This window comes from Acinonyx jubatus, chromosome D4 (assembly GCF_027475565.1).
Source record: "Acinonyx jubatus isolate Ajub_Pintada_27869175 chromosome D4, VMU_Ajub_asm_v1.0, whole genome shotgun sequence".
NCBI lineage: Eukaryota > Metazoa > Chordata > Mammalia > Carnivora > Felidae > Acinonyx > Acinonyx jubatus.
This window is the reverse complement of record NC_069391.1, coordinates 2,532,977-2,559,017: the sequence shown is the minus strand read 5'-3', so window position 1 is coordinate 2,559,017 and position 26,041 is coordinate 2,532,977. Positions and strand designations below refer to the sequence as shown.

The 26,041-nt window shown below is 61.4% G+C and overlaps 1 protein-coding gene across 3 annotated transcripts in view; it reads left to right on the top strand.

Annotated features, from left to right (window-relative positions):
- The window catches only part of VAV2 (vav guanine nucleotide exchange factor 2), a 160,756-nt gene that overhangs the window by 71,837 nt on the left and 62,878 nt on the right, over window positions 1-26,041 (top strand). For all 3 annotated transcript variants that reach the window (XM_027051812.2, XM_027051809.2, XM_053204412.1), the window contains exon 3: window positions 13,779-13,837. In XM_027051812.2, the coding sequence (XP_026907613.2) occupies window positions 13,779-13,837 (59 nt within the window). The remainder of the gene's footprint in view (window positions 1-13,778; window positions 13,838-26,041) is intronic.

The following is a 26,041-nucleotide window of genomic DNA, read 5'->3' as shown; positions in this document are numbered from 1 at the left end:
TGCCCCCCTCAGTTAGGCCCTCCGCCCCACCGGCTCATCCGTCCTTTGCCCTAAAGTGTTGAGGACACAGCGGGTCCTGTGAGCTCCAGGAAGCCACGTCTGGCCTCTCCTCCCCAGGGCTCAGTACCTAGATGCTCACTGAATGCTACTGAACACACAGGTGAGCAAATGAGAACCATCCTCAGGGTACTCGTCCCCACGTTACAGGTCAGGGCCCGGGTCCCCAAGGGTTTTAGGGCGCTGCCGAGATCTTGGGGACAGTCTGCAGCTGGGTGCCGAGCCGGGGTTAGTGATGCCAAGTTGGCTCTCTGCATCCCCCTGGAAGGCGGTGCCATGGGGTGCCCTGGGATAGGGTGGGCGGGCACCTGGCTCCGAGACGGGGGAGACCCCCCCCCCCACCTGAATCCTCATGATGCGAGCGGAGCAAGGTGCGTGCGTGGTCCCCGCCCAGACGTCGGCTGCCCTGCTGGCCCTTCCCCACCCGCCCCGCCCCCAGGGCCGCTGGCCCAGGTGCGGACTCCTGCCACGGGCCGTGAGAAGTCCCCCGAGGTGTGGCTTCCTGGGGATTGTACCAGGACCCGTGGGGGGCAGGGGCCGCCTCTGCAGGGTTGCGTCCGTCCACGGGGGCTGTTGCCGTAACAGACACCACAGACCAGGCGGCTGCAGCAGCAGGCATGTATCTCCCACGTGTCTGGAGGCCTGACGCCTGATCAGGAAGGTGCCGGCGCGGCCGGGTTCCCGTGAGGGCCTCTTCCTGGTTGGCGGGTGGGGGCCTTCTCCCTGCAAGCTCACAGGCAGGGACAGAGAGATCGTGCCTCTGTGTCACTTCCAGCAGGGACACCGACCCCGCCCTTGGGGGCCCCACCCCTGTCCCTCCCGCTCACCTCCAAATACGCCACCTCCTAAGACCCTCCCCCTGGGGTTAGGGCTTCAACGTAGGAATTTGGGGGAACACGTTGAGTTCATAGCAAAGGTTGGCCTCTGTGTAGTGACAGCCACAGAGGACTTGGTGGCGGAAGTGGCTTGGCACCACAGGAGGGGCCGGATGACAGTGAGGTCAGGGTGAAGCCACAGGGTGTGGATTCATGTGGTCTCCTCACCACGTGGGGCTCTGTGGCCCCCACTTCCCAGGTGGGGAGACGACTCCATTCCGTTCTGTGGCCGGGGATGGCAGAACTCTTTCTGATGCGGAGTCCCGGCAGATCTTTCCGGAAACACCCACAGCGTGTCACAGCTGTGAAAATGCCCAATTTGCAGCTTGTCCTGTCGCGTCCGTGGCCGCTGCGGTGTGGATGCTGTTCCTGATCCGGCCTGAGCCCCCTTCCCCTCCTTCCGAGCTCGGTGGAGATGCTCGCCCGCCTTCCCTGGGCGCCGCCGGGAGGGTCCTGACGCCCCGGGGCCACGCCCCCCTCTGCCGTCAGCCCGCGGGGTGCAGGGTGCTGGAGGTGCTCCCAGGCGCTCCGGCCCAGCCCCGGAGGAAGCGAGCTGGCAGAGACAGTCCCCTTACTCGGTGCGCTGAGGTCATACTCGCGCTTAGTAACGAGTTAACCAAGTCATCGCTCTAGAGATAAGCGTGTACGTTGAAAAATTACCGCCACGGTGCGAGAGGTACGGGTTTTGTTCCTCTTTCCGTTACGATGGCCATTAATCAGGGAACGCAGTGGTGCATTCTGAAGCCCATCGGCCCCCTCCAGGTAATGGCTGCTGTCCCCTCTTCCCTGTTAACAAGCTGGGGTTGACGGATGGTGGGGGCCCAGACCGGAGTAGCTGAGCCAGAAGTGCTGTGGGAGGGGGTTCCAGGGTGAGGCTCAGACGGGAGGCTGAGGCTGTTCTTCTGGATGCTTCCTTCTTAGGCGCAGTGAGCACAACTCAGCCATCCAAGGTCTTGGCCATATCTGCCACTGTGGACAGGGGACCACTTTGATCCTCTGGTTTTGACAAGGGGCACAGTAGCACTGACTGCCTTGGGTGGTTGAGGATTGAGTGAGGCAGCAGGGTAACTTCTGACTGAGCCCAGGGCTGGGCTCACGGTGGTCAGGGCTTAGGCTCCTGGTCAAGAATCAGTCTCACAAACAAGACTCAGGCTCAAAGTTAGGCTTCAGGTTCATGGTCAGGGCTCAGGCTCACTTTAGCATTGGCTCATTCAGGCAGGTTCTGGGGAGTACTGTGTTCCAAGCACTGCTCCTGAGCTATGGCAGAGTGGGATTGCCAGGTTGGCGAGTAAACACTTGAGAATGCGGATCCCAGCCTGTGGGGGCTGTGGCTTGGCATCCCTTGGGGTTGTACCTGGAGGACTGTCCCCATCCCAGCCCCCAGCTGTCCCCAGGGCTGGTCGTGGGCACCCTGAGGAATCCATTCCTTGTGTCTGGCAAAACTTTAAATCCAAGGCGGGAGGCAGGTCACTGCTCGGTGAGAGAACGCAGAAGGTGCTCAGGAAGGGCCGAGTCGGAGAGACAGGTTCAGTCCTGGACCCGCCGCTATGGTTGTGTCGGGGCCTCAGTTTCCTCATCTGGGAAATGGGGAAGATGGCCCTGACCCCACACCACTGGGGTGGAGCCCAAGGTTGCACACGATCAGTGGAAGAGGCAGAGAGGCTGGCGTGGGCTGACGGGGCACAGGGACCCGCTCAGGCGCAGGCTGTGGAGACGCCTGCTCTCTGACCCTCGGCTCGCCGTCTCTGCAGCAAGGAAGAGGGATAGGAAACGTGCGGCCAGAGCCTTTCAGACAGGGCGAGGTTTCCACGCGGGGCTGGGGCTCCCTCCTGCCCCGCCCTGTGGTGTCTGTAATGCCGTTGGCATCCGAAGCCCTGGGCCGTGGGGATTTTTGCCCCTTCGGGCGGTGATTCACAGCACTGGGCAGCTGGTTCGTGGCCCCTCCTCGGATCAGAGGGGAGGTGTGCTGCCGCTGGTCTGTCTGAGGCGCCTCCTACGTTTTGACGCACCCTTGTCCCACCTCTTACCTGTCTGGCCAGGGAGAGGAGGCGGTCTGTGCTCTCCCGCGGCTGCAGTGGGCACGCATTCACAGGTGACGGGTGGTCCACCCCGCCAGCTCCCGGAAGCCCCCGTCGTGGCTGGGGGGGCTTGCTGGCCTCCGTGGATCTGCAGGGCCCCCCTTGATCCTGGCCGCCGCTGTCAGCCCACGTCCGGAGCCGTCCTTTCCGGGGCAGGGCTGGGCCAGAGAGTGGGGGCGGGGGGGGGGGCCCAGACGAGCTGAGTCTGTCTCAGGTCGCTGCTTGTCTGCCTCGAACCCCCGGGGCCTCAGTGACTCCTCCGTAAAATGGGGGGGGGGGGAGAGCAGAAGTGTCTCGTGGAGGGCTTGGGGGAATAAAATGAAACGGACCTGGTAGAGACCCAGATACGCAGCTCTAGTCGTTAACGGAGCCGTGTCAGGGAGGCCAAGAGCCTGGAGCTCCAGAGGGATCTCGTGAAAGTTCGTGGGGGGCCCTCGCAGATCACCTGCCACCTCCTGGCCGGGTTTAGGTTTCCCATTTGGGCCGGGTGGTCAGTGCGCTGTTTCCACCGAGGATTTTAAGCTTCCCCGACTGGTTCCTGCAAATCTTCCTGGTCAGGCACAGCTGAAGTTCACGCCCTCTCCCAGCCCGGTGACCACAGAGCATTTGACCGATGTTACGGATCAGGGAGAGTAGACAGTCAGTGCTCCGAGGGACTCTGGAGACCTCGAGGTCTCCGTGTTTCCCCGGCTGGGCTCGGGTCTCTCCTTGCATTTGCTGGATCTTTCTGACAGGCAGAGCTGGCTCAGAGCACCACCTGTCAGTAGAGAAAGCTTCAGAGGCCGCCTCTGGCTTGAGCAGGAGAGAGCGCTGCGTTTGATTAGTGACGTGTGGCAAGCATTTGCCGCCTCCTATGCATTGTGTTCCCCTTATTCCGTAGATGGGGAAACTGAGGCTCAAATAGTCAGTGGCGGGTTTAGGACTTAACCCCCGCCTCTGGCATTTTGTCCCGGTTTGTGGCTCTCTGCCCCGTACCCACGATTACAAGTTAATTAGAACAACTTCTCTAACTTGCCCGGCGCAAGTCGGCGCTCAGTGTGGGAGGCCCGTTCACATCATCCGTTCATTCGTAGCTATTCTGGCCATCGGCTCCCACAGAGTCCAGGATCCAGGGCTGCTGGTTCCTGAGGCTCAGGAGGGCCTCTGCCGCTTGCTTGCGAGGTCTCCATCCTCCAGTGAGCACAGGACGTGCAGCTAGATGTGGGGGTTTGTTTCGAGTCGTGCGGAAGCCTCGGTTCGAGCCCAGGAAAGAGGAGAGGGCCGGGGCCGCAGTGTCCACAGAGTGCCTCTGTCCTGTCTCTTTCTTTGCTCCTAAAACTCGCTTTTGAGCTCCGACCCTCTTTCTAGCACGGCCAGACCCTCCTTCCGTGCGTTCCCCCACCCTGAAGTCGCCGCCTTTCACCGGCTCCCATGAGTGGTGCTTTTCGTTCTGCTGCTTGGGCGTCTTGGGGCCTGCGGCCCGGTTCACCCTTGTCCCCTGCGCGCACTCGGCCCCTTTGCAGGAGGCTGTGTCTGCTGCTGTGCGGGACGCAGCGGCTGACAGGTGGCCGTGCTTCCCGTCTGCTTTGGTTTGTCTGGCTGCTCCGGGCGGGGGCGGGGGGGGGGGTGGTGTTGCAAAGCCTGACTACGGGGTTTGTGATGAATCACACCCCAGCGGCCGCCCCTCATCCTGAAGGCAGCAGCGCTGAGTTTGTTCTGACCTTGCTGTCCCTGTGAACACAGAAAAAACCAGAAGGGCGACGGCAGGGGCCGAGCGGGGCGGCGGGGGGGTGGGGGTGGGGAGGGGGGGACGCAATTCATGACGATTTGCTTCTGCATATGCAGCAGCGTGAGCCGCAGATTTCCCAGGCAGATAGGGGAGTTTCCGGGGCAACGCGTTTAAATGAGGTTCGCAGTCTTGCCATTTGGCTCCGTTGAGCCGCGTGTGTGCGCGCGTGTCTGCGTGTGTTTCCAGATGTGTGGTAATGGCTGATAAGGAAGGTCTGCGGGCTTGAGCCTGGTCTGTGCGATTCCTGCTTATTGACTCCTAATGACAGCAAGTGCCTTGGGGCCAGGAAGCCCTCCTGACCAGTACGGGCTTTGCAAGCAAGCTGGGTGTGACGGGCACAGACGTCTGCCAGCTCTCGCCCACCTCGTCGTCGGCACGAAGAAGCCCTGGGTCCCTCTTAAAGGCCAGCTCGCATCCGTCTCTGTTGTCCTTCTGGATCCTTCCTGCCCATGCTTCTTCATCGAGGACCTCGGGGAACCTAGGTGGCCTTGCTGGGTGCCACCTGGCAGTGCCAGCCGAATGCTAGCCGTGACACGGTCCCCGTACTGTGGTTCCTGAGCGTCCCGTTCGTATCGCCTTCCCGTGGCAGTGATGCGTCTGTTCTGTTTCGTGGCGTAGGCGTTCTGTCAGCTCTGCAAACTACTTTTTTACGGTACGTGTTAGCATGTCAGCCTTTATTCCGAGGGGTATTGATTCTTCCGCTTGCAGAGAAATAGCGTTTCCACATAAAGAGCTCATACCCTGGAGGACTTCTGTCTTTTACATTCGGGATAATAGAAGACTTTAAGGCAGAAAGCAAACACGCAAAACCTTGGCTCACGTTTTGAGTCCCAGTGGAAAAGGGAGGTGTGGTGGAGGCTTGCCCGGGAGACAGCAAGCCTTCAGGGAAGTTCCGGGTGGGCAAAGCGTGTTCACACGTGCGTGCGTGTGCGTGTCTGTGTGGTCTCTGCCCCAGGAAGACCTTCAGGGACCCGGCTGATGGAGGCCTCACCACCTTTAATGTGGGCACTGTGAGGTTGCCCAGAGGCGGGAGGTTTCGTGAGCCAGGCCCGCAAGTGGACCCCTTGACGTCTGCTCCCATCCCCTGCGTGGCCCTCGGGAACCGCAGGAGAGGCTGGTAAGTGTCCAGCCAGGCCCCAGAGGAGGGGTATGAGGTCTTGTGCCCAGCTGCAGGCTCCGGCGGGGTGGTGGGGACAGCAGGTAGAGGCACAGGTTTGGGTCACGTGGATGTAGGTTTGGTTTCTGAATCGGCCACTTAGTGCTGGGTGACCTGGGACAAGATCCTTATTCAGTCCAGTCCCCAGGGTCTGTCTCTGTCTCTAATAATGGGGAGTTGGGGGAAGGGAAGAACACATACAGGAATGATGTTTGTGTCGTGCGTATCTTAGTGCACAGTATATACTAAGCGCTCAAGAAATGGTAGCTCGTGTTCTGACATTTAAGAGGTGGGAATAGGGAGGCAGGTTCTCTTTGGGTTCTTTGCTGCTGATCCTGTCTGTCCATCTACCCGTCTGTCCACCCATCCATCCATCCATCCATCCATCCATCCACGTACCCAGTTTATCCTCATCCACCCATCCATCCCCAGACCCATCCATCTACCCATGCACCCATCCATTCATTCACAGACCCATCCATTCACCCATGTACCCATCCATTCATTCACACACCACCCATCCATTCACCCATGCACCCATGCATCTATCCACACATCCACACATCTGCCCATCCACCCATCCATTCACCCATGTACCCATCCATCTACCCTCAGACCCATCCATTCATCTATACTCCCATCCGTCTATCCACACACCCACACATCTACCCATCCACCCATCCACCCATCCATTCACCCATGTACCCATCCATTCATTCACAGACCCATCCATTCACCCATGTACCCATCCATTCACCCATGCACCCATGCATCTATCCACACATCCACACATCTGCCCATCCACCCATCCATTCACCCATGCACCCATCCATCTACCCTCAGACCCATCCATTCATCTATACACCCATCCGTCTATCCACACACCCACACATCTACCCATCCACCCATCCACCCATCCATTCACCCATGCACCCATCCATTCATCTACACACCCATCCATTCACCCATGCACCCATCTATCCACACATCCACACATCTACCCATCCATTTGCCCACACACCCATCCATACATGTGTGCGCCCATCCATTTATCCCCGCACCCATATCCCCAGACATCCTTTGAGCATTCTAAGGTCATTCTGTGTCTCAAGCCCGTCGTATAAACTCAGTAGTGGGCTGCAGTTTCTCTCACCCATGAAGTGAAGAAGCAATTCAGAGCCTGGTTTTGAAGGTCAGATGTGATGCTAGCCCCAAAAGAGCTTGGAAAAAGCTTCATGAGGCACATGAGCTGTCAGGTGCCCAGAAGGCCTAAAGAGAGCTGGAGTAGCCGTGGGCATCCTCAGCAGAGGGCATAGCCCGCCAGGTTGTGTTCCTGTGCACCCTTGGAACCATGGTCTCTGCCACCTGTAGGGAAAGGGGAGAGTGTGGAGGTTGAAAGACATTTTGTTGCAGACCCTCCCCCTCAGAGGTTCAGTGGGGTGGGTAATAGGAGTGTCTCTCTCAGCCACTGTTGACCAGCTGTGTAAGCTTGAGCAAGTTCCCTGGTTTGGGACCTTGGTTTCCTGTCTGTGAAATGGGCAAGCAATCAGTCCAGTCTAGTGTCTCTCATGGGAGGAGCTGTCCTGGAGCTCAGAAGTTTCATGAAATGCCCCGAGCTATGTCAGCACAGTCCTGTGCCCCAGGGCAGGCTCTCAGCTGCAGGACTGGGAAGGGGGTGCTGACCAGTGTTCCCTTCAGCACGACAGGGTACCTGTGGCCCTGTGGCCGCCTTGAGAATTTCCCCAGGTGGGACTTTAACGTGATGAACAAGGCAGTGGAGTGTGAGAAAGAGCTGACCGCTCCGTCCTGCTCCCCCTTCTCCTGGCCTCTGTCCGAAGTGAATTTGAGGCCTTGGGTGGGCAAGAACCCAGGAGATCCTCCTGAGAAGTAGGGTCCCTACTGAGCCACCCACAAGGACTGCAGGAAAGCGTCTGGTTTCTCTGGCAGGGGTTATAGGTGGTGGGTGTCCTCTGCGAAGACACTGGGGATTATATCATTGAGAAAAACCAGCTCTCAAGGAGCTCACAGACCAGAGTGGTGTGGAAACCCCTCTCTGGGGCTGCAGGAGTCTTATGAGCCTTCCGCTGTCATGTGGTCATTCACTTTTTCCTTCTGTTGTTCCTTCCTTCCTTCCTTCCTTCCTTCCTTCCTTCCTTCCTTCCTTCCTTCCTTCCTTCCTTCCTTCCGTCTTTCTTCTACAATACATTCATCTATCCATGCATCCTCCCTTCTTTCCATCCATCTATCCATCCATCTGTCCATTCATCCATTCATTCATCCATCCATCCATCCATCTGTCCATCCATCCATCCATTCATCCATCCTTCCTCCCTCCCTCCCTCCCTCCCTCCCTCCCTCCCTTCCCTCCCTCCCTCCCTCCTTCCTTCCCTCCCTCCTCCCTCCTTCCTTCCCTCCCTCCTTCCTTCCTTCCTTCCTTCCTTCCTTCCTTCCTTCCTTTCCTCCTTCCTTCCTTCCTTCCTTCCTTCCTTCCTTCCCTCCTTTCTTCCTTCCTTCCTTCCTTCCTTCCTTCCTTCCTTCCTTCCCTCCCTCCCTCCTTCCTTCCCTCCTTCCTTCCTTCCTTCTTCCCTCCTTTCTTCCTTCTTCCTTCCTTCTTCCTTCCTTCCTTCCTTCCTTCCTTCCTTCCCTCCCTCCCTCCCTCCCTCCTTCCTTCCCTCCTTCCTTCCTTCCTTCCTTCTTCCCTCCTTTCTTCCTTCCTTCTTCCTTCCTTCCTCCTTCCTTCCTTCCCTCCTTCCTTCCTTCCTTCCTTCCTCCCTCCCTCCTTCCTTCCCTCCTTCCTTCCTTCCTTCCTTCTACCCTCCTTTCTTCCTTCCTTCTTCCTTCCTTCCTTCTTCCTTCCTCCCTCCCTCCTTCCTTCCTTCCTTCCTTCCTTCCTTCCTTCCTTCCTTCCTTCCTTCCTTCCATGGACCCATGTGTCCATCTAGGCACATCAGCATTTGCCAGGTAACATCTGTGTGCAGGTACTTGGAATATAAAGTTCAAAGGCGCAGCTCCACATGCTGATACATTTCCAGGAGGTCCTGTGTCAAGTACTCCTTAGGTTCACAACAGTGAGGGTCCTGATCGGCTGCAGCTTGAGTGGACACCCTGCTGCTGTGCCCTCTGGGTCGGGGGGGGGGGTGCGGGGGAGAGCGGTGTTTTTCCACCAGTTTGCAATAGCTGTGGTGTAGTGAGAGTAAACCCGGCCCGTATTTCCACCTTCATGTCCAGAGTCAGAGCCTTTTGGTTTAAATAGCACGTTTTGTTGACAGGACAATTCAGGGAGGGTCTGCACCTGGGGTGGGACACCAGCAGACTGTTGCTTTTAAATACCATCTGCCCCCACAGTACTTTGTAGGAAAATATAAAGCTACAGCCAAGGAAGCAAACTGCACAATCGCGCGGTCACTGCCTAACGTGTTGTGCATTTCCGCCCGTCTCTTTTTAAGGAGTATATAATTTTAAAAATTAGACCCTATCGATTGTACGTGTTTTACAACTTGTTTCTTTCACCGAAGGGATTCATGAATATGTTTTATATCAACAAATTCCCTGCCGCGACATCAGTTTGCATGGCGGCTCAGAATCCCCTGTGCGGCTGTGTCTGGCTTCGTTTCTCCCCGAGCCCGGTGTTGGCCAGTCAGGCTGCAGGTGGGTTTTTGGAGCATTTGTAGATCGCTGCAGGGTCACCTTTGGAACGAAATGGCTCCACACATAAAAGAGCGGGGACTCAGAGTCATCTTAATGACACCAGGGCAGCGTGGACGCGCTCCTCCTGGCCGGAGAGCTGGATGGTTACCACTGCCCTTCTTGGAAGGATTTGCTGGAGGCCCAACCAGGCGCCCCTCGGGGACACGTCTTGCAGGCTGCCTGCCCACCTCTCCATGCCTGAGCGAGATGATAAGCTGAAGCACAGAGGCTGGCCTGGGGTGCTGGTTCGGGGTTCCTCAGGGGCTAGCGGGACAAGCTTCGTCAGCCCGTTGCTTGGGGGGGAGGTGGGGGACCCCCAGGGGCAGAGGTCCTGGGAGCCGCATTCTGGAACTCTAGGCTCGGCGAGGTCTGCCCTAGATCCCCCCCTTAGCTTCCCGGGGTCCAGACCACGTGTCCTTTCCCCAGAAGTCCCTGCTGCCCCCTCTGCTTGACTGTCCATTCCCTTCAGCGGCTCTGTGCTTCTCAGGCCGTCCGGAAATGGATACCCGGGTCACTCTCCTTGCCCTTCTGCAGGCCTTGACCTGCAGGGGCTGCCTGTCGGACCCCGTCCCTGGGGCCGGGGTGCCCAACCTCGGCCCCACATCTGGGCCACCCGGGCCCTAAACAGATTCCTGGGCCCCACTCTCTTCCGTTCCAGAGCCTCCGCAGGTGGGCCTGGGGTGCCGGGTCTGCGTTCCGGAACTCCGCCAGTGAGTGAGCAAGCTGATGGGCTGCTGGTGTCGGGGAACGTGTCCAGCCCGAGAGTGGAGCTGGTGGAGAGCGTGGGGTCAGAGTGGGCCGCGGCTGGGCGGGGACGGACCCAAGACCTCCACCCCGGGTGCACACCCCACACCTCTGCCCGGTGTCCCCTGGGCTGCCCCATCCACCCCTTGCCCCTTCCTTGGGCGCGCATGTGGCTCCTCCCCGTGGGCCTGGGCCTCTGGGGACGCGTCCTTCTGCTGTGACCCTCTGCCCCGCCCTGGGCACACCTTCCTTGGCCCCAGTGAAGTGGTCGGTGATGGCTGAGCCCAAAGGCTTGAGCCAGTTGTGGACGGGGAGGAGGGGAAGCCGTTCCATTCATTAACAGAGGCAGGCGAGAAGTGGAGATAAAAGTTGGGAAAATGTCATCCTTTGACATTTACATTTTCAGGAGAGCTGGAGGGGCCGTGGGCTGGGAGGTGTTTGATCGTCGCCCAGCCCCTCCGTCCCGGGACGGGGCCGCCGGCCAGGGGTGCTGTGGGGCCCACGCAGGCTCCTTGCTCCCCTGCAGGGCGGTGCGTCCTGCGCCCTGTCTTTCCCCGGGGGGCTACCGCCACCCCTCGTCTGACCCCACGACTGTCTCGGGAGGCCCCACGCCTGCTCCCGGCAGCCTCTGCCCTCGGTCACTGCAGTGGGGGTCCCTGCGGTGGGCTCCCCCCCGCAAAGCACTCCTGTTTCTGCCCGGATGCCAGCAGGGAGCACGCAGCCCAGGCAGACCCAGGACCAGGGCACCTCCGGGAGAGATGTTGACCCTGGCTCGACGGGAACCCAGAGCCGAGTCCCTCACATTGCCGATGACAGATTCCAGCCTGGAGCAGAGTGTCTGTGGGCTCGGGGCGGAGAAGCCACTGTGTCTTCTGCTGGGACGGTGGGCGCGTGGACATGTCAGAGACCTGTCCCCTGGCTTTGGCTCGCTCCCCCGCGGCAGCCCCTCCGTGCCTGGGGCTCCCTCTGTATGGGGCAGAGGCTTTGCGCTGACCCCAGGTCAGGAGACAGGTTCCGGTCTCCTGGGCCAGGGCTGACCGATGGCTGCCGAGCGTGGGATCTGACAGGAGGACTCTGGCCCCTGTCCGGCCGGCTGGGGAGGAGTGCGGCAGGGGATTAACAGCGTCAGCCGTGGAGGTGTGGGAGCGGGTGGCTTGTGCCCCCGAACCCTTCAAGCTCTGCCATTCATTCCTAGCTTCTAGCAAATAACCGTAAGCACATAGCAATAATGCTTTACTCTTTGTTCTCCCTGAACGCCTGGAGCTCTCACGAGCTGAGAGTAACAGCCAGAGCCAGGAGGCTCATTACTCGCGAAACACCCTTGGAGCACACGGGCGCGGGGCCGTGGCCGGGCCAGCCGAGTCCTCTCTGGGGAGGCACAGAAGGACCCTGACGTTCTGCAGCTTCCTGACTCCCATGGCCCGGCCCCTCACGTGTGGCCACCTCCGGGAAGACCCCTCACAGCACTTAGCTCGTTGGCCGAGGTCGCGGACTGAGCAAAGGGGCTTTCTGTACGGCTTGGGTTTTTCCCTCCCGTTCAGAAAATTGCAGCTAAAACAAGTCTGTGAAATGCGTCTCAGCTGGGGGCTTTAGGCAAGAGACCTTGCCTCAGTTTCCCAGGCTCCCAAATGTGCATAGCAGGCCTGGCTGGGTAGGGTGAGGATTCCCCAGGACGGTGCGCGTAAAAGGCCCGATGGGCTCGCTTCCTGGGGCAGCCAGCAGCCGGCAGGGGTGTCCGTGCCTTTAGCCGGTGGTCATCGTGGGCCATGTTCATGGGCCCTGTCGCCAGACACACACAGACTGTACCCACGCGCACACACGCACACGCACACACACACACACACACACACACAGGCGGGCACATGCACACTTACACAAGGAAGCCTCAAAGCCCAGGCTTGCGTCTGCTTCGTCAGCATGTGATGTCTGGCACAGCAGGTGCCCCGTGAATTCTGTAACGAATCATGAGCAGCTCAATGCGTTTTATTTTATTTTACTTATTTTATTTTATTTTATTTTATTTTATTTTATTTATTTTATTTTATTTATTTTTAATTAACCAATTTATTTTTTTAACGTTCACTTATTTTTTGAGAGAGAGATACAGTGTGAGCAGGAGAGGGGCAGAGAGAGGGAGACACAGAATCCGAAGCAGGTTCCAGGCTCCGAGCTGTCTGCACAGAGCCCGATGCGGGGCTCGAACTCACAAACCATGAGATCACGACCTGAGCCGAAGTCGGACGCTCATCCGACTGAGCCACCCAGGCGCCCCGTGTTTTTTTTTTTTTATTTATTTAAAAATATTTATTTATTTTTGACAGAGAGAGAGTGAGAGAGAGCGCACACAAGCGGGAGGGGCAGAGAGAGAGGGAGACAGAGGATCCCAAGCAGGCTCTGTGCTGAGAACAGAGACCCTGACGCAGGGCTCGAACTCACAGACCGCAAAATCACGACCTGAGCCGAAGTCAGATACCTAACTGACTGAGCCACCCAGGCGCCCCTCATGTGTTTTATACTCTGTGCTCCAGGGTGGCCACTCCCCTCTCTCTGCCTCAGTTTCCCCGTAACCCTCTGTGGAGCCTCACGCCTGCTTGCTGCCTGTTGGGTGTAACTGTGTTGGGGCTTCTGAGGCTGGGGGACAGGCGGGCCCCATGTGTCTGGAGGGGGCTGCCTGGGGCACAGGGCAGGACGGGTGTGGCCGGGGGCAGCCAAGAAGGAACGGCCACTGCTCATGGTTCAGCACTTGAGAACCTCTGCCCTGACAAGCACATTGGTCTGGGGAGATAGCGCTCGGATCCCCTCATGCGGGCTGAGCCTGGTTCCGTTCGCCCTGACCCTTTGAGGGGTCCAGGCATCAGTTTAGAAGGTCAAATGGAGGGAGGAGGGGCCAAAGGGGAGGGAGCACCACGTCAGCGCTGCGCCCCAAGCTGCCGTGTAACTTCGGGCAAGTCCCTTGACTTCTCTGGTCCTCTCCCAATCTCTGAACTCGATCAGCACCTACTGGGAACATGCTGTGAATCATCCGGTAGCTTCCGGAACAGCATCATGGGATGAGCACTTTGTAAGCGTGATGCCCGTTAGGACTGTCAGTGGCCCCGACGAGGTCAACCCCCCGTGTGGGTGAGGACGCGGCCCTGCCTGGGGTTAATAGCAGGCGCCTGGAGGGCGGAACGGGTGAGCCCGGCCCCGCTCCTCCGCACGGCCCTTGGCGAACCTTGGTGCGCAACACATTTTGTGCCATACGCAACATAGGTATCCAGCCCGCAAACGTTACACGGTGTGTGTGGGATTGTTCTACCAAGACGAGATGTGCTTAGTGAACAACTCTCTGTGCACAATACCCTTCGTTGTGGTTCTGCGATGACTTTCTGGTTTCTCGTGGAATGACAGAAGCGTCTTTCTGGTCTCCCCAGGTCATCTCTGCCGTGTCCAGACTCTCCCTGCACCACGTGGCCCAGAACAAAGGGATCAGGTGAGCTCATCGGCGCTGACAAGTGCCGCCCTCTCGTCCTCCCCGCCACCCGCGTGCCTGGCCTCAGATATTAGAGTTTTCAGCAGATATCTTCAGCCTGTGGCCTTATCGTGAATTTTCAACGTGGTCTCGTGTTGCCTGTTGGCAACAGGAAGGGGTGGCGGCAGGGGGCGGCGGCGGGGGGGGGGGGGGCCCTCCGCTTCCCACCAGGGAGATCTTGCACGCGTGTTCGACTGATGGCTGCGAAATCCCTTTTGATTTCGGTAATAAGATCAGCAAATTAATCCTTTCACAGATCATTGCCTACCTAAGCACACTCCCCACGCATCACAACCGGGGGGGCTCGGCCGTGAGGGTAGGGACCCGTCCCGCGGGGGGGGGGCCTCAAGTCCCTGGGTTGGACTTCTCCCGGTTTTACTGCTTTCAAAGCTCAGCCTCAGAGAATCCTGTCACCCCTGCGGTTTGGCCTCTGGTCCCTGACACGGGACTGGGCACACAGGCAGCCGGGACAGGGGAGGGCGGCCCCAGTGAGATTCTGGCCCACAGGCACGGGGTCAGGGAGACGTCTAAATGGGGACCAGGTTCCAGGTCCGGTGGGGACAAGCAGAGGACGTGCCCTTCCTCAGTGTCCCTGGAGGACATGGGCCCAAAGGGTGGGGATGAGAGGTTTGGGAACCCGAAACAGCCCCATCTGAGGGTGGAGTGCCGTGGGGTCACGCCTGGGTGCCCGCGACATCGTGAGGGTGGTCTCTACGGGAGAGACTTCCCAGCAGCTGTGTGGCCTGAGTCTGGGGTCCCAGGACCAGGCCAGCCCAGCCGCCCCTTGGTGGGGCTGTTTGCACAGATTCAGAGAGTCACCGGGACAGATGCAAAGGTTAGGCCCCCCCCCCCCCCATCACTGGAATGGCATTTGTTATGTTGTCAGAGAAAGAGTCCTTTGAACTGGGGGTTTTTGTTTTTTGTTGTAAGTCAGAGAAAGGATAGGCTCTTCAAAAATGTCTCTAGACTCTCCGCTGAATGCGTACAAAAGGGCATTTATAACACGTTTAGGGTAACGCCGAAAGACAAGGCTCACACCCTGGGACACCAGTGACACCTGGACGCCCCTCCCCCCCCAGCGTCACCCGCTGGTATTCAGGGTGGCTTCTGTGAGGTCCGCAGCAGGGACGGTTCAAAACGGCTAACTCAGAGTAAGTGTGGTATTTCTGGATAGGAACGAGCACGTAGTTTTGGTGTTTTGGCTTTTTTCTGGAAACGATCGTCCGTCGGCTCTCCCGCTGGCGGCCCTCCCGCTAGCCCGAGCCGCTACGGGGTGTTGCTGTCCCACTTCCAGTATGTTTCTCGCCTGGACGCGTGTCTGCGTGCCCACGTGGGCGCGAGTGAAGTCCGTGCAGCAGCCCTTAGTCGCGTCATTTGCTCGTTGACGGAAGGCTAGAGCCTCATCTCTTCTCTGTACCCATTTCTCCCCGCGGCAGGCCTGGTTACATCCGGGGGCACGCGGACCCGCCTGGCTTTGCCCTGGACGGGCCACCCTGCTGCCTTCCAGGCTCTCCGTGCCCGTGCCTCCAGAGCCCGAGGCCGAGTTAACCCTTCAGGGCACCGGGAGGAGGAGGAAGTGAGGGGGACGGGGGAGGCATTTTCAGCACAAGAAAGGTCAGGGCCTCCCCCGCCACCTCCGTGGACCGGCACCCTCTGCAGAGAGAGCTCCCGCCTCTCACCTGCGCGCCCTCCTGCCCTCGTGGCCCCGGGACGGTGGGGCTGCCTGGGCACAGCACGCCGAGTCCCCCGCACAGGCTGGGATTCCCACAGGTGACTGGGGATTCTGGGAACCACCAGTGCTCTGCACGTCCTGTGAATCTGGGAGCAATTTCACAGCGTTACTCATTTCCTGAGGTTTCGGCTTGGCCAGACCCTTTCCCTTTTTGAAAAGCCAGCCGCCAAGCCCGCAGCCCTGAAGAGCGTCTTCCCCGTTTGTTTCGTGGCTGAATGGGAGCCCAGCGTGCTCCTTTAGAAAAATGATCATTTTTCCAGCCGTTGCACTTTGCATGATGAGCTGATTTTCCGTAAAAGCCCCGATTATACTTCTCAGAGGCTGATGAATAGGGGACTTAATCTGAGGGCCCCACCCTGGGGCCAGCCAGAGGACCAGAAGTGAGGCTGGGGTGGGGTGGGGGGTGGGGGCGCGTGGAGGGCCTTGTCACAGCCAGAGCTGGCCGTCCAGAGTGAGGAACGTCCCGTGGGGGGTCATCACCGGATGGCGGGCAGAGGAAAGGGCAAAGGGCAGAACTCTCCCTGTTACTGAAGCTGGCAGGTGAGGCCAAGGAACCCCCAGCCCACGAAGGTCACCTCTGCCAGCCACCTGCTCGCCCAGTGGCCTTACACAGGATGCTCTTGGGGCCTCTGTCTCTTCTTCTGTAGCTGGGAAGGGTCCCCTGCTGGGCAGAGTCACCGTGAGCCTACTCACCGCACGGCACCTGACACCCTGTGGAGGCTCAAGGCGCTGGCCGGGGTGGTGGGCTGACACGGGGCCCCCAAAAGCTACACCCCCCTCCTGGCTCCTGGCCCTAATGTGACAGGGAAGGGGTTCTCTGCAGGTGTAATCAGGTTGTCATAGACGCGATTATATCGGAGGGAAAAGGGGGGCAGGAGGGTGGGAGCGGAGCAAGGAGACGAGACAGCAGAGCAGAGGTTGGGGCGATGTGGCCACAAGCCGAGGAATGCTGGGGTCTTGGGGAAAGGCAAGGAGCTGCCAGGCCACGAAGGGGGGTGTGGCCACTGCCACTGGCCCCGTGGCTCCCCCAGCACACTGCCTCCTGCCTGTTCTTGTGACCCCACAACTCTGCTTTTGAAGGTTAATATGGGCTGCCTGGGGGTCCTCATGCTTGGTCTTCTCCTCCAGTCTGAGAGACCCCAGACCCATTTGAGGGGGGCTGCCCCGTGGGCAGGCTGCAGGGTGGCTGGGTGGGTGGGGCAGGGACAGGGGTGGGAGAGACCCGTCTGCCCCCAGGCCCCAGCGAGCTGGGACGTCCTTTTTCAATTTCAAGTGAGTTCTCAGAATGTCAGACACACCGGATCCAAATCTGAGCGCGGGAAAGTGTTCTGGAACTGCAAAGAAGTCCCTCTTGTCCCGTCGCTGGCTGCAGAGGACCTGGACCTGTGCTCGGTCTTCCTGCGTCAGGGGAACGGGGAGTGAGCCTTCACCCCGGATGCTCTCCTGGGTTGCAGACATAAGGCGAAGGAGCTCGGGCAGGGGTCAGCCTTGCTGCCCGAGGGGTCTCCCGAGGGCGTGTCCCGTCTTGGCCTGAAGCCAGCGTCTCTGTGGGATGGTGGGGGATCCTGTGCACCCTGTGTTTCTAGGGAGGAGAGGCAGGACCTCCCTCCATCCTCAAAGGGGCTCCTCCCCAAGTAAAGGTCCTGTCCTGCCGCGGGGCTGCCTGTGTCGGTGACGTCGGCCGTGGCTCTCTTGGGCACAGTCCCCAGCTCTCTCCGCTGTCCCCCTCCCTGCCGATGTCCCTTTCTCATCTGGTGCCACCTGGCTACTTCCAGGTGACGGGACTGTGCACGAGAGAGGCTCGGATGGAAAGCGGCGATTTTCACGTGCTTGTAGCTCATTCTGTGGCAAGAGGGTTTTAATGGTCCCACCTGGTGACACCAGGCACCTGGCCACTTGTCCTCAGTGGAGAGCCTGCGTTCCTCTCCTTTCGTGATGACCGCGGGGCTGGCACCGTTGCGTTGGCCGTGGGGGAGTCACTGGAAGACACGAGACTCCTTCCCGGGAGGGGCTCCCGTGAGGCCACCTGGGGGCTGTTGGGGGTCTCGGATGCGCCCGGCCTCCCCTGGCGGCTCGGTCCGGCTGGTGCCTGCCCCGCACCCCGTGCCCCACGTGTCCCGCCAGGGTGAGCGAGGTCGTCGGTCGGCGTCACGTGCAGAGCCCCAGCCTGGCCTGGTTGCTGCCTCACTCCCCGCATCTGCCGGGGCCGCCGCTCAGGTCTCCAGGCTTCGGCCGAGTAAGCCGTGTCAGTGCGTGCGTGTGTGTGTGCGCACGTGTGCCTGGCGTGTTCCCTGTGTGTTTTCTCGCATACCGCGCTGGGACCGCCCACTCACGTGTGCATCCTGGTGTCTTGTCCATCGGCGTGCCGACAGCTGAACCTGCACGCGGACGTGCCAGCCGGGGCGGCGGGGGCCCAGAGTGCTCCAGATCCTCCCTCGGGGCTCCGTGGAAGGTTCTAGAAGGGATGACATGCTTAGTGGTGAAGGCAGGGGTGGGAAGAAAGGTGGACAGGCAAGGAAGGCAGAGGTGTTTGGCCATCCTGCCTGGGCAGCGTTGGAGGAGAGAGTGTGGGCGGGGGGGGGGGGGGGGACCTTCTGGTTTAAGGGTCCTGGAGCTGGTGTGGCAGCCGGGCCGGTGACAGAGCCGTCATTGCAGGGGTGGGGGGTGCTTCATGCGGCACAGGGGGCCTGTGTTGTGTGGGCCAGGCCCCAGCGTGGGGGGCAGATGTGGGTGTGGCTCAGCTCTGGCCTGGCCCGTGTGTGTCACACAGAACCTGCCTCCGAGAAGGAGGGGCTGCTAGGACAGGGCCCACCCCAGAGGGGACGAGGGCACCTTTTCCATTCACCTGACAAAGTGACACCAGCTCGTTCTGCTTGTCCTGCTTCGGAGCCCCTCCCGGGAAGGACTCTCACGGCATTCCCTCCAGCCTCCTGTCCCCTCTCTCCCCAACTTGGTGACGGTGGCCCACTGTCAGGGACGAGGGGAGGCCTCGGGGCAGAGAGGAGAACGACACGCTGACCTTGGTGGCACTGAGGCCGTGTCCTGTCCACACCGGCCACCAGGACAGAGCCCCCGGGAGGCAGCCCACCGTCCTTCCTCTGGACACCCGAGTGGTTGTCACCTGCAGGTGAGATCCGGCCACCGTGTCAGGACCAAGTGGAAAAGCCGGGCAGCCGGGCATGGTGGCTGGCACCTGACGAACGGCAGCCAGGTGACTTTTGCAGGGAGTCTCTCCCAAGGCCCCGGGAGGGACCCTGCCTCCTCTTGTCGCTGCCCCCCACCCCCCGAACGGGATTCCCGGGGAACCCTCGGTGCACTTGTCTCCGCCACTCCACTGTGGGCACCGGAGCTGGAAGGACACACGCTTGTTCAAAATGTATTAACGGGCCGTTTTGTGCTAGGACAGCGGGGAGCTGATTCACGCTGGGGACAGTCAGGAGGAGCAGGCCGGCTGCCCAGCGGGAGGGCCGTGAACCGCCAGCTGGAGCCTCCACGGCCGGCAGGGTCTCGAAAAGGACAGAGGGCCGCCGATTGCGCCCGCTCCCCTCCCGGATCTCTGGTCCTGGTGGCGGGGCTCGCGGGGTGGGGGTGGGGAGCCCCCGTGCCGTCCGCTCGCACACAGAGCGCACTCAGCTGGCTGATCTCTCGGCCCTCCCTCCCCACCCCGCCCTCCCATCCTCTGTTCATGCGACCAGTCAGCTCTGCATCTGTCCATCTGTCCCTCTGCCCCCCATCCATCCACCCATCTGTCCACCTGTCCCTCCGTCGGTACGTCGTCTGCACGCTTACCCATCCTTCTACCCACCCGGATGTCCTTCCATCCCCCCTCTGCCCATGTCACATGAACGTGGGTAGGCTGGTCTCAGCGCGGTGCTGTGATGTGGTTAAGGTCACAGCCTCGTGCCGTGGTCCAGGCCCAGCAGCGCTAAGGCAAGGCCCGGTCTGCTCCCCAGTGCAGACCAGGCGCTCGGCCGTGTTTCATCCGGGGGGGGGGGGGGGGGGCGGACAAAGGGGTGACCCAGCTGACCTGGGTGGTGGCCAGATGCTGGGCCCGTTTCCTGCTCCTGAGCCCGTACGGACCCTTCGGTAAAGCAGCTCACAACCCCCCTGGGCCGTTGTGAATATTCAGACGACCCCCGTCGAGCCCTCCGCACAGGCCCTGACAGGCAGTAGGCGGAGGGGCCGCCTCTTTGCGTCTCAGTTTCCTCGTCTGTAAACAGGGGTCTGCCCGCACCCACCTGGAGGGCTGAGTGGGTTAAAGCAGGTCGTGCGTGAGTTTCCTGCTTCGATGTGGGTGGAGGGAGCGTGGGCCCTGCCTGCGGACGATCTGGGCAATGCTCACGCCTCCGAGAGCCCGGGGTCACCGCCGCGCTCGAGGTGCTCGGGGAGGACAGTCGGGGACAGTGTGCATCCAAGCCCGAGCATCTGCTCCAGTGTGTGGCTCAGGAGCATCGTCCCAGTCCCCGCCGGGCCTTCCTGGGGCAGGTTCAGCGTCGTGGCCGGGAGATGTCACTGGTGGCTGCATCGGCCCGTCCTCGCTGACAGACGTTCCTGGTGCCAAGACAAGAGATTGGCCTGCTTGAGGAAAACCCCAGGAGCGTGAGCTGCTTCCCTGGCCGCGGACCTGTCTGCGCCAGGCAGTGAGACGGAAAACAAGGGCAGGGGGGCCGGCATGTTCTCTGTGACCCTTGCAGATTCATCGGGTCCCCAGGGACAAATTTCAGGCCTTTTGCCCGGCTCCCACAGCCTGGCACCTTCACGCTGGAGGGGCCCTTCATCCCTCCTCTTACGTGAGGGGAAGCTGAGGCCCAGAGGACCTTTCCTAAGGTCCCTTACCCGAGGAGGTCAGCAGTCATTCGTTCATTTGCTCATTCATTCATTCTGTCTGTGCCTCACGATGTCTGCCCCCAGGCCAGGTGCTGGGACACAGCCAGAACTGACTGCTGTTAGGCAGGGAGTTGGACACAGGGCGCCGGTCACAGGCAGGTGACCGTGCCACAGCAGGCCGCGGGGCAGGGCGGGATGAGTGGGGAACATGACCTGAAACCCGGAGGCACAGGGTGAAGGGCAGGCCTGAGTTAGTCGGGTCCAGCTGCCGGTGGGATTTTCAGCAGGTGCATTAGCCCTGAGCCTGTTTCCTGGTGTCTGAAAGGGAGGCTCGTGTTGGCCGATGGTCAGAGCCCTGAGTGAGTCCCAGGGCCCAAGCAGCCCCGAGCAGTGGTTCTCAGGTGTGAGGCCTGAGGACGCCTTCGAAGGGGAGCCCAGACCGGGTGGGCGTGGGCCGAACGGTGGCTTTAAAAAGATACACCCCGGACCTGTGAATGTGAGCTCACTAGGGAAACCCAGGGGGCCCTAATCCGATGGCCAGTGTCCTTATAAGAGACGCGTGGGAGAGAGACGCAGGCAGAGGGGCCGTGTGCAGACGGAGGCAGGGACTGAAGGCCTCTGCCACAGCCCAGGGACACCGGGGCCCCCCGGGAGCTGGGAACGGCAGGAGGGACCCCCGCCCTAGAGCCTTGCCCGGCCCTGCCCGCATCTCGATTGGGATTTCCGACCTCTAGCGCTGAAAGCATGCATTTCTGCTGTGTCCAGCCTCCCAGTTTGTGGTACTTGGTTATCGGCAGCTGCGGGACTCTCACGCAGTGGGTTTGGCTGGGCAGCGGGCGCTGGGGCGGGGGCCAGGTGGGGGCCCCAGCCTCCAGCATGCCTGGCGTGTGGAGCTGCGAAGTGCCCTTCCCAGAGGCTGATCGGTGTCCCCACGAGCCCCAACCACCAACACCTGCCCACGGCGGGGATCGGGGGCTCAGAGACGCCCCTGTGGTTAGCAGGGACAGGGGGTTCCTTCTTCAACAGCGTTCGTTGTTGGGGGGCGGTGAGGATCTCCACCCGTACTGGGTCCAGAGCCCACTCAACTCCTGCCCTTCCCCCTGGGGAGCGAAGATGGCTTCGCTCTGTGGCAAGCCAGACGATAAAAGCCTGCCTCTTCGGCAAATGTCACCATTAAAAATTTATCGGGGCAGCTGTGCGACATTATCGGCGCGTTTTCGGAGACCAAGCAGCAAGCGTTGTTGTGCGGTGGGATTTACACACGTGCAGAGGGGAGGTGCGGTCGTCAAAAGCGCCCGTGGAGCAGAGCGTGACGTCCTGACACGGTGGCGGCGTTGGGACTGTGGCCTAGCCGGGGGCGGTGGCGGGGGGTGGGGGGGCGCTGTCGTTAGCAGGGTCCCCCAGCCCAGCTCCGTGGTGAGGTCTGTCGTGCTCTGTACAGCCGTGAGCCCGGCTCCCAAGCGTGGGGACAGCCCGCACCTGTCCTCACCGGCAGGGGCCCCGTTTTCCCCCAGACGTCACCCGGGGTGTCCGCCTCAGGGGGGGTTCTCGCCTGTCCTGTCCCTCCTCGTCACCGGCTGCTTCTGTTAGGCTGGGCCAGGTTCTGCAGTGGCAACGGAGAGCCCCCGAGGCCCGTGACTCAGAGCAGCCAGCGTTCGTGTCTTGCCCACGCGTTACCACGTCACCTGCTCCCACGGCCAGGCCGGTGGGCGGCCTCCTGCTGGAACAGCGCGGCCGTCACGGCAGGGACGCGGCCCCGACGGCTCGTGCGCCGGCCCCTGCGGACCGTGCCCTGTCGGCGAAGCCATGATGCTTAGTGACAGGGACTCAGCCTCTCCCGCTGCTCGACGCTGCTCGTCCCCGGGGTGGGAGACTGTTGCTCCCCTTTCACAGAGGAGGAGACTGAGGCCGGGAGGCTGAGGGGCTTGCTGGAGGGGGTCCCGTGACGAGGGGGGGGGGAGCTGAGCCGGGCCCTGAGCCCGCCCAGTCACCCGTGGTGATCTCGCTCACCTGCTGTTCATCGTGCCGAGATGCGCTGGTGCCCCCCCCCCACCCCCACCACGTGGCCCCCCTTTTGGCCAACACGTGGCAGTAAGTATTCTGACAGGAGAGAGGGGGTTCTTGGAATGGACCACCTTTTCTTGGCCTTCTTAGTCCCCGTTTGTTTTGATCTTTTTGTCTTCTGTTTATTTTTATTTACTTATTTTTATTTTGGGGAGAGAGAGAGAGAGAGAGAGAGAAAGAGAGCACGTGTGGGGAAGGGGCAGAGAGAGAGGGAGACACAGAACCCGAGGCAGGCTCCAGGCTGCGAGCTGTCCGCACAGAGCCCGACGCGGGGCTCGAACTCACAAACCGCGAGATCGTGACCTGAGCCGAAGTCGGATGCTCAACTGACTGAGCCACCCGGGTGCCCCTTCTGTTTATTCATTTAACTTTTAATTATTGTGAGCCCTCTTGAGCCCACCAGTGAACCCAGGGAGCTAGAACATTCCAGCTCACAGGGCCCCAGGAGACTCAGGACCCGGCCCTGCTCCCGCACCCACCGCCTGCCTGGTCCTGTCTAGTTAGGTTTACTAAATCTCACGTGTAGTTTCGTCTAGTCCTCCTCGTTTTGGACGTTTAACGAAGAGAGTTCGTCAGGTTGGCTCCGGGGACTCGCTGTTTTCTCTGGCCGTCCTGTGACGCATCAGGTCGCGGTATGTGGCCCTGGGCCCTGTCCCCCGCACCACAGCTCCCTGTGGGTCAGCGCTCCGAATGCCCACCCCCACCCGGGAGTCGGGGGTCTCGGCCCTGCTTTGCAGAGGGGAGGCCCCAAGGGAAGCCTCCGGCCCGGTGTCCCAGCCGGTCGGTGGTGGGGCCGGGACCGCGTCCCGTGGGAGTCAGCGGGGCGTTGGGGGTCCCGGGGCCTGGCCCTGCACTGACCCGGACACCCCAGCCCTACCGGCCTCAGTTCCCTGCAGGACTCCATCCCCGCTTTGCGGACACTGGGTGGGAGACCTGGACGCGTCTCTACCCCGACCTGGCCCGGAGGCTCTGGCGTCCCTGATGCCGAGCTGCTCGGGGCACGGGCGCCTTGCTGGCTCTGTCCCCCGTCCCCGGTGGGGTTGGTGGCCGCAGAAAGCTGGGTTTTCTGCCATGTGGAAGAATTCCCTCCTCGAGCACCCCCGGGTCCCGGGGCCCTGGGCGTCACTGCGGCGTGGGAACCCGGCCGGCAGTCCTGAAGCAGGGTTTGGGCGGAACAGTGTCCAGCCGTGGCCCCTCTGATTATTATTTCCTAAAGCTGAGGCCTGGAGCCCGGCCCCGGAGCTCGGCTGGGCCCTTGGCCCTGCACACGCCAGGGTGGGCGATGACCCACACGCGGCTCCACACCCAGAGCCACCTTCAGACCCAGGGCTGGCGCCATCCGGGAGGGCTGAGGCCCGGTTCTGATCCAAAGTGGCCACGCCAGCGTCCACGGGGCACGGTGGGAGGGCTGCGGTCCGTCCTTGTCCTCGCGTGGGCCCAGGGCAGCCCGCTGCTGGGGACACAGCTGATTACGGCTCTCCCCTGTCCTGACCTGTCACCCTCTTGAGGCCCAGGCTCCAGGGGGAGGGGGGGCACTCAGATGCCCTGGGCAGGGCACCTCGATCCGGCTGAGCCCCAGGGAGTGAGCAGTGGCAGGCCTGGGGCAGCGGACGCCCCGGCAGAGGCTTCCAGAGGGAACACAGTTGGTGTCCTGGGGGATGGAGAGGGGCCAGGGACAGTGGGAAGGAGACCGCGTGGGGAGGGATGGGCAGGGCACAGGGTCTCCGAGCCTCTGAGTGGGAGGGGTTTCAGCGGGGCCGTGGCCTCTGAGATCTTGTCTGGAACCCTCCGGCCAGGATCGGTGAAGGGGCGCCCAGGGCCGGATGCCCGGGCACAGGGTGGGGGTGGGGGGGGGCATGGGCTTGCTCCTGCCTGTGTCTCCTGTGCTCTCTGGCCCCTCTTGGGGGCAGTCCTGGTTCCAAGCCCAGCTTTCTTCACCTCCCTGGGCCTTGATGTCCTCGTTTGTGATGAGATGGTCACCCCCGTCTCGTGGACAGTTGTCATGAGTGCCTGGGAGCTTGAGGACGCCCCCCTCCTTGTCCTGAGGCCTCCTGGGCCCCTTGTTTGTGAATGGGGGGGGGGCTTGGGTTTCACGCATGCCCCACCTCACCCACACCCCCGGCCGGCAGGTGGAGGCTTGACCGGACTGCCCTGGACCGGCCCGCGTCTGGGCCGTAGGTGCCGTGATGGAGGGGTGGCCAGAGCTCCCCGGGACGCTGACCCGCTTTTCTAACCAGAGCCCACAGGTCAGGCTTTCCCCCGGAGTGCAATCCACCCCAGCACTGACCGTGGCTGATCAGTGATGCCGTCACGTGGAGGGGGCGCCGGCCCGCCGGCCTTGGTTTGGCCTCTCCGTCCAGGGGCATCCACTGAGGGCGGGGGTGCTGGCTCCGGGGGGCCTGCGGAGGCCTTCTAGGGTCTCGGTGCTTTGGGGTTCGCAGCTACCATTTCCCAGGAGAGAGGCAGGAAGTGGGAGGGGCACGAGAGGGCCTCCAGCTCTGTGTCACCCCGGTGTCACCCCCCCACCCCCCCGCTCCGCCCACACGGTTTGTTCTTGGAGAGGAGAGAATGGTGGCCCAGAGAGGGGAGGGATCTTGCCCGAGGTCACACAGCGACTTGGTCAGTCCTCCGATTACCCAGTAGGGTCCCCATCTAGTCTCCTGGCTTTTGCGCATTTCCTGAGGAGATCTAGGTCTGCTAACCCACCGACTTGGCCTCCTTCCGGAGCCAGCGGCGTGCATTTGACCCTCGGCACGGCGAATGAACGTGTCCATGTCTTTCTGACCCCACTCCCACCAGTGCGTCCGCCACAGCCTCGGACAAGCCGCCATCTTCTGTGTGCCAGTGCCACTGGGTCACGTAATTGGGGAGCAGAGGGGGGGTCGGCGAGGGCCTGAGCTCCACCCCAGCATTACAGACCTGTGCTGGGATCGGAAAGGTCATTTCAGAGAGCCACGTCCGCGTTCAGGTGTGGACGTGGCAAAGGAGAAAAGGGAAGAGTCTCTCTCTCCAGTGGCTGCCAGAGTCCGTGTTCCCAGCTGCCCTGGTGGGAGCAGTTTGACAAAGACACCGTCGGAGCAGGGAGCCTATCGAGCTTCCGGCCCGGAGGCTGGTGGGCTCTGGAGCCTTCGAACGGCCACCCCGCCAGGCCTGCTTGCTCCTCGGGAGTCGGGCCTGTCGTCCGTCCGTCCATCCCTGACTACAGTCCCGCCCCGGCCGGCCCCGTGTGCCTCCCACTGCCCGGCGTGTCCTAGCTGGGCACGGCTTCCCCAGCCAAGGCCAGAGGACGTTTAGGGGCTCTGGGCCATCCGTCCCCAGTTTGGAAACTTTGTGCGGAGCGGGCACGCTGGGTTTCTGTTGGCACAAATGGGGGCGTGCAGAGGCCTCAGCCCACAGACTGGGAAGAGGGGCCAGGCAGGCGGTGGCTCCGGGAACCCCCTCTCTGCGGGTCTGCGGCCAGTTCCATCCCCTGGTGGACGTGGCCAGACTGTCCCGTTCGGGCAGGGCACGGGCCGCGGGGATTTCCTGCCCCCCACCCCCCA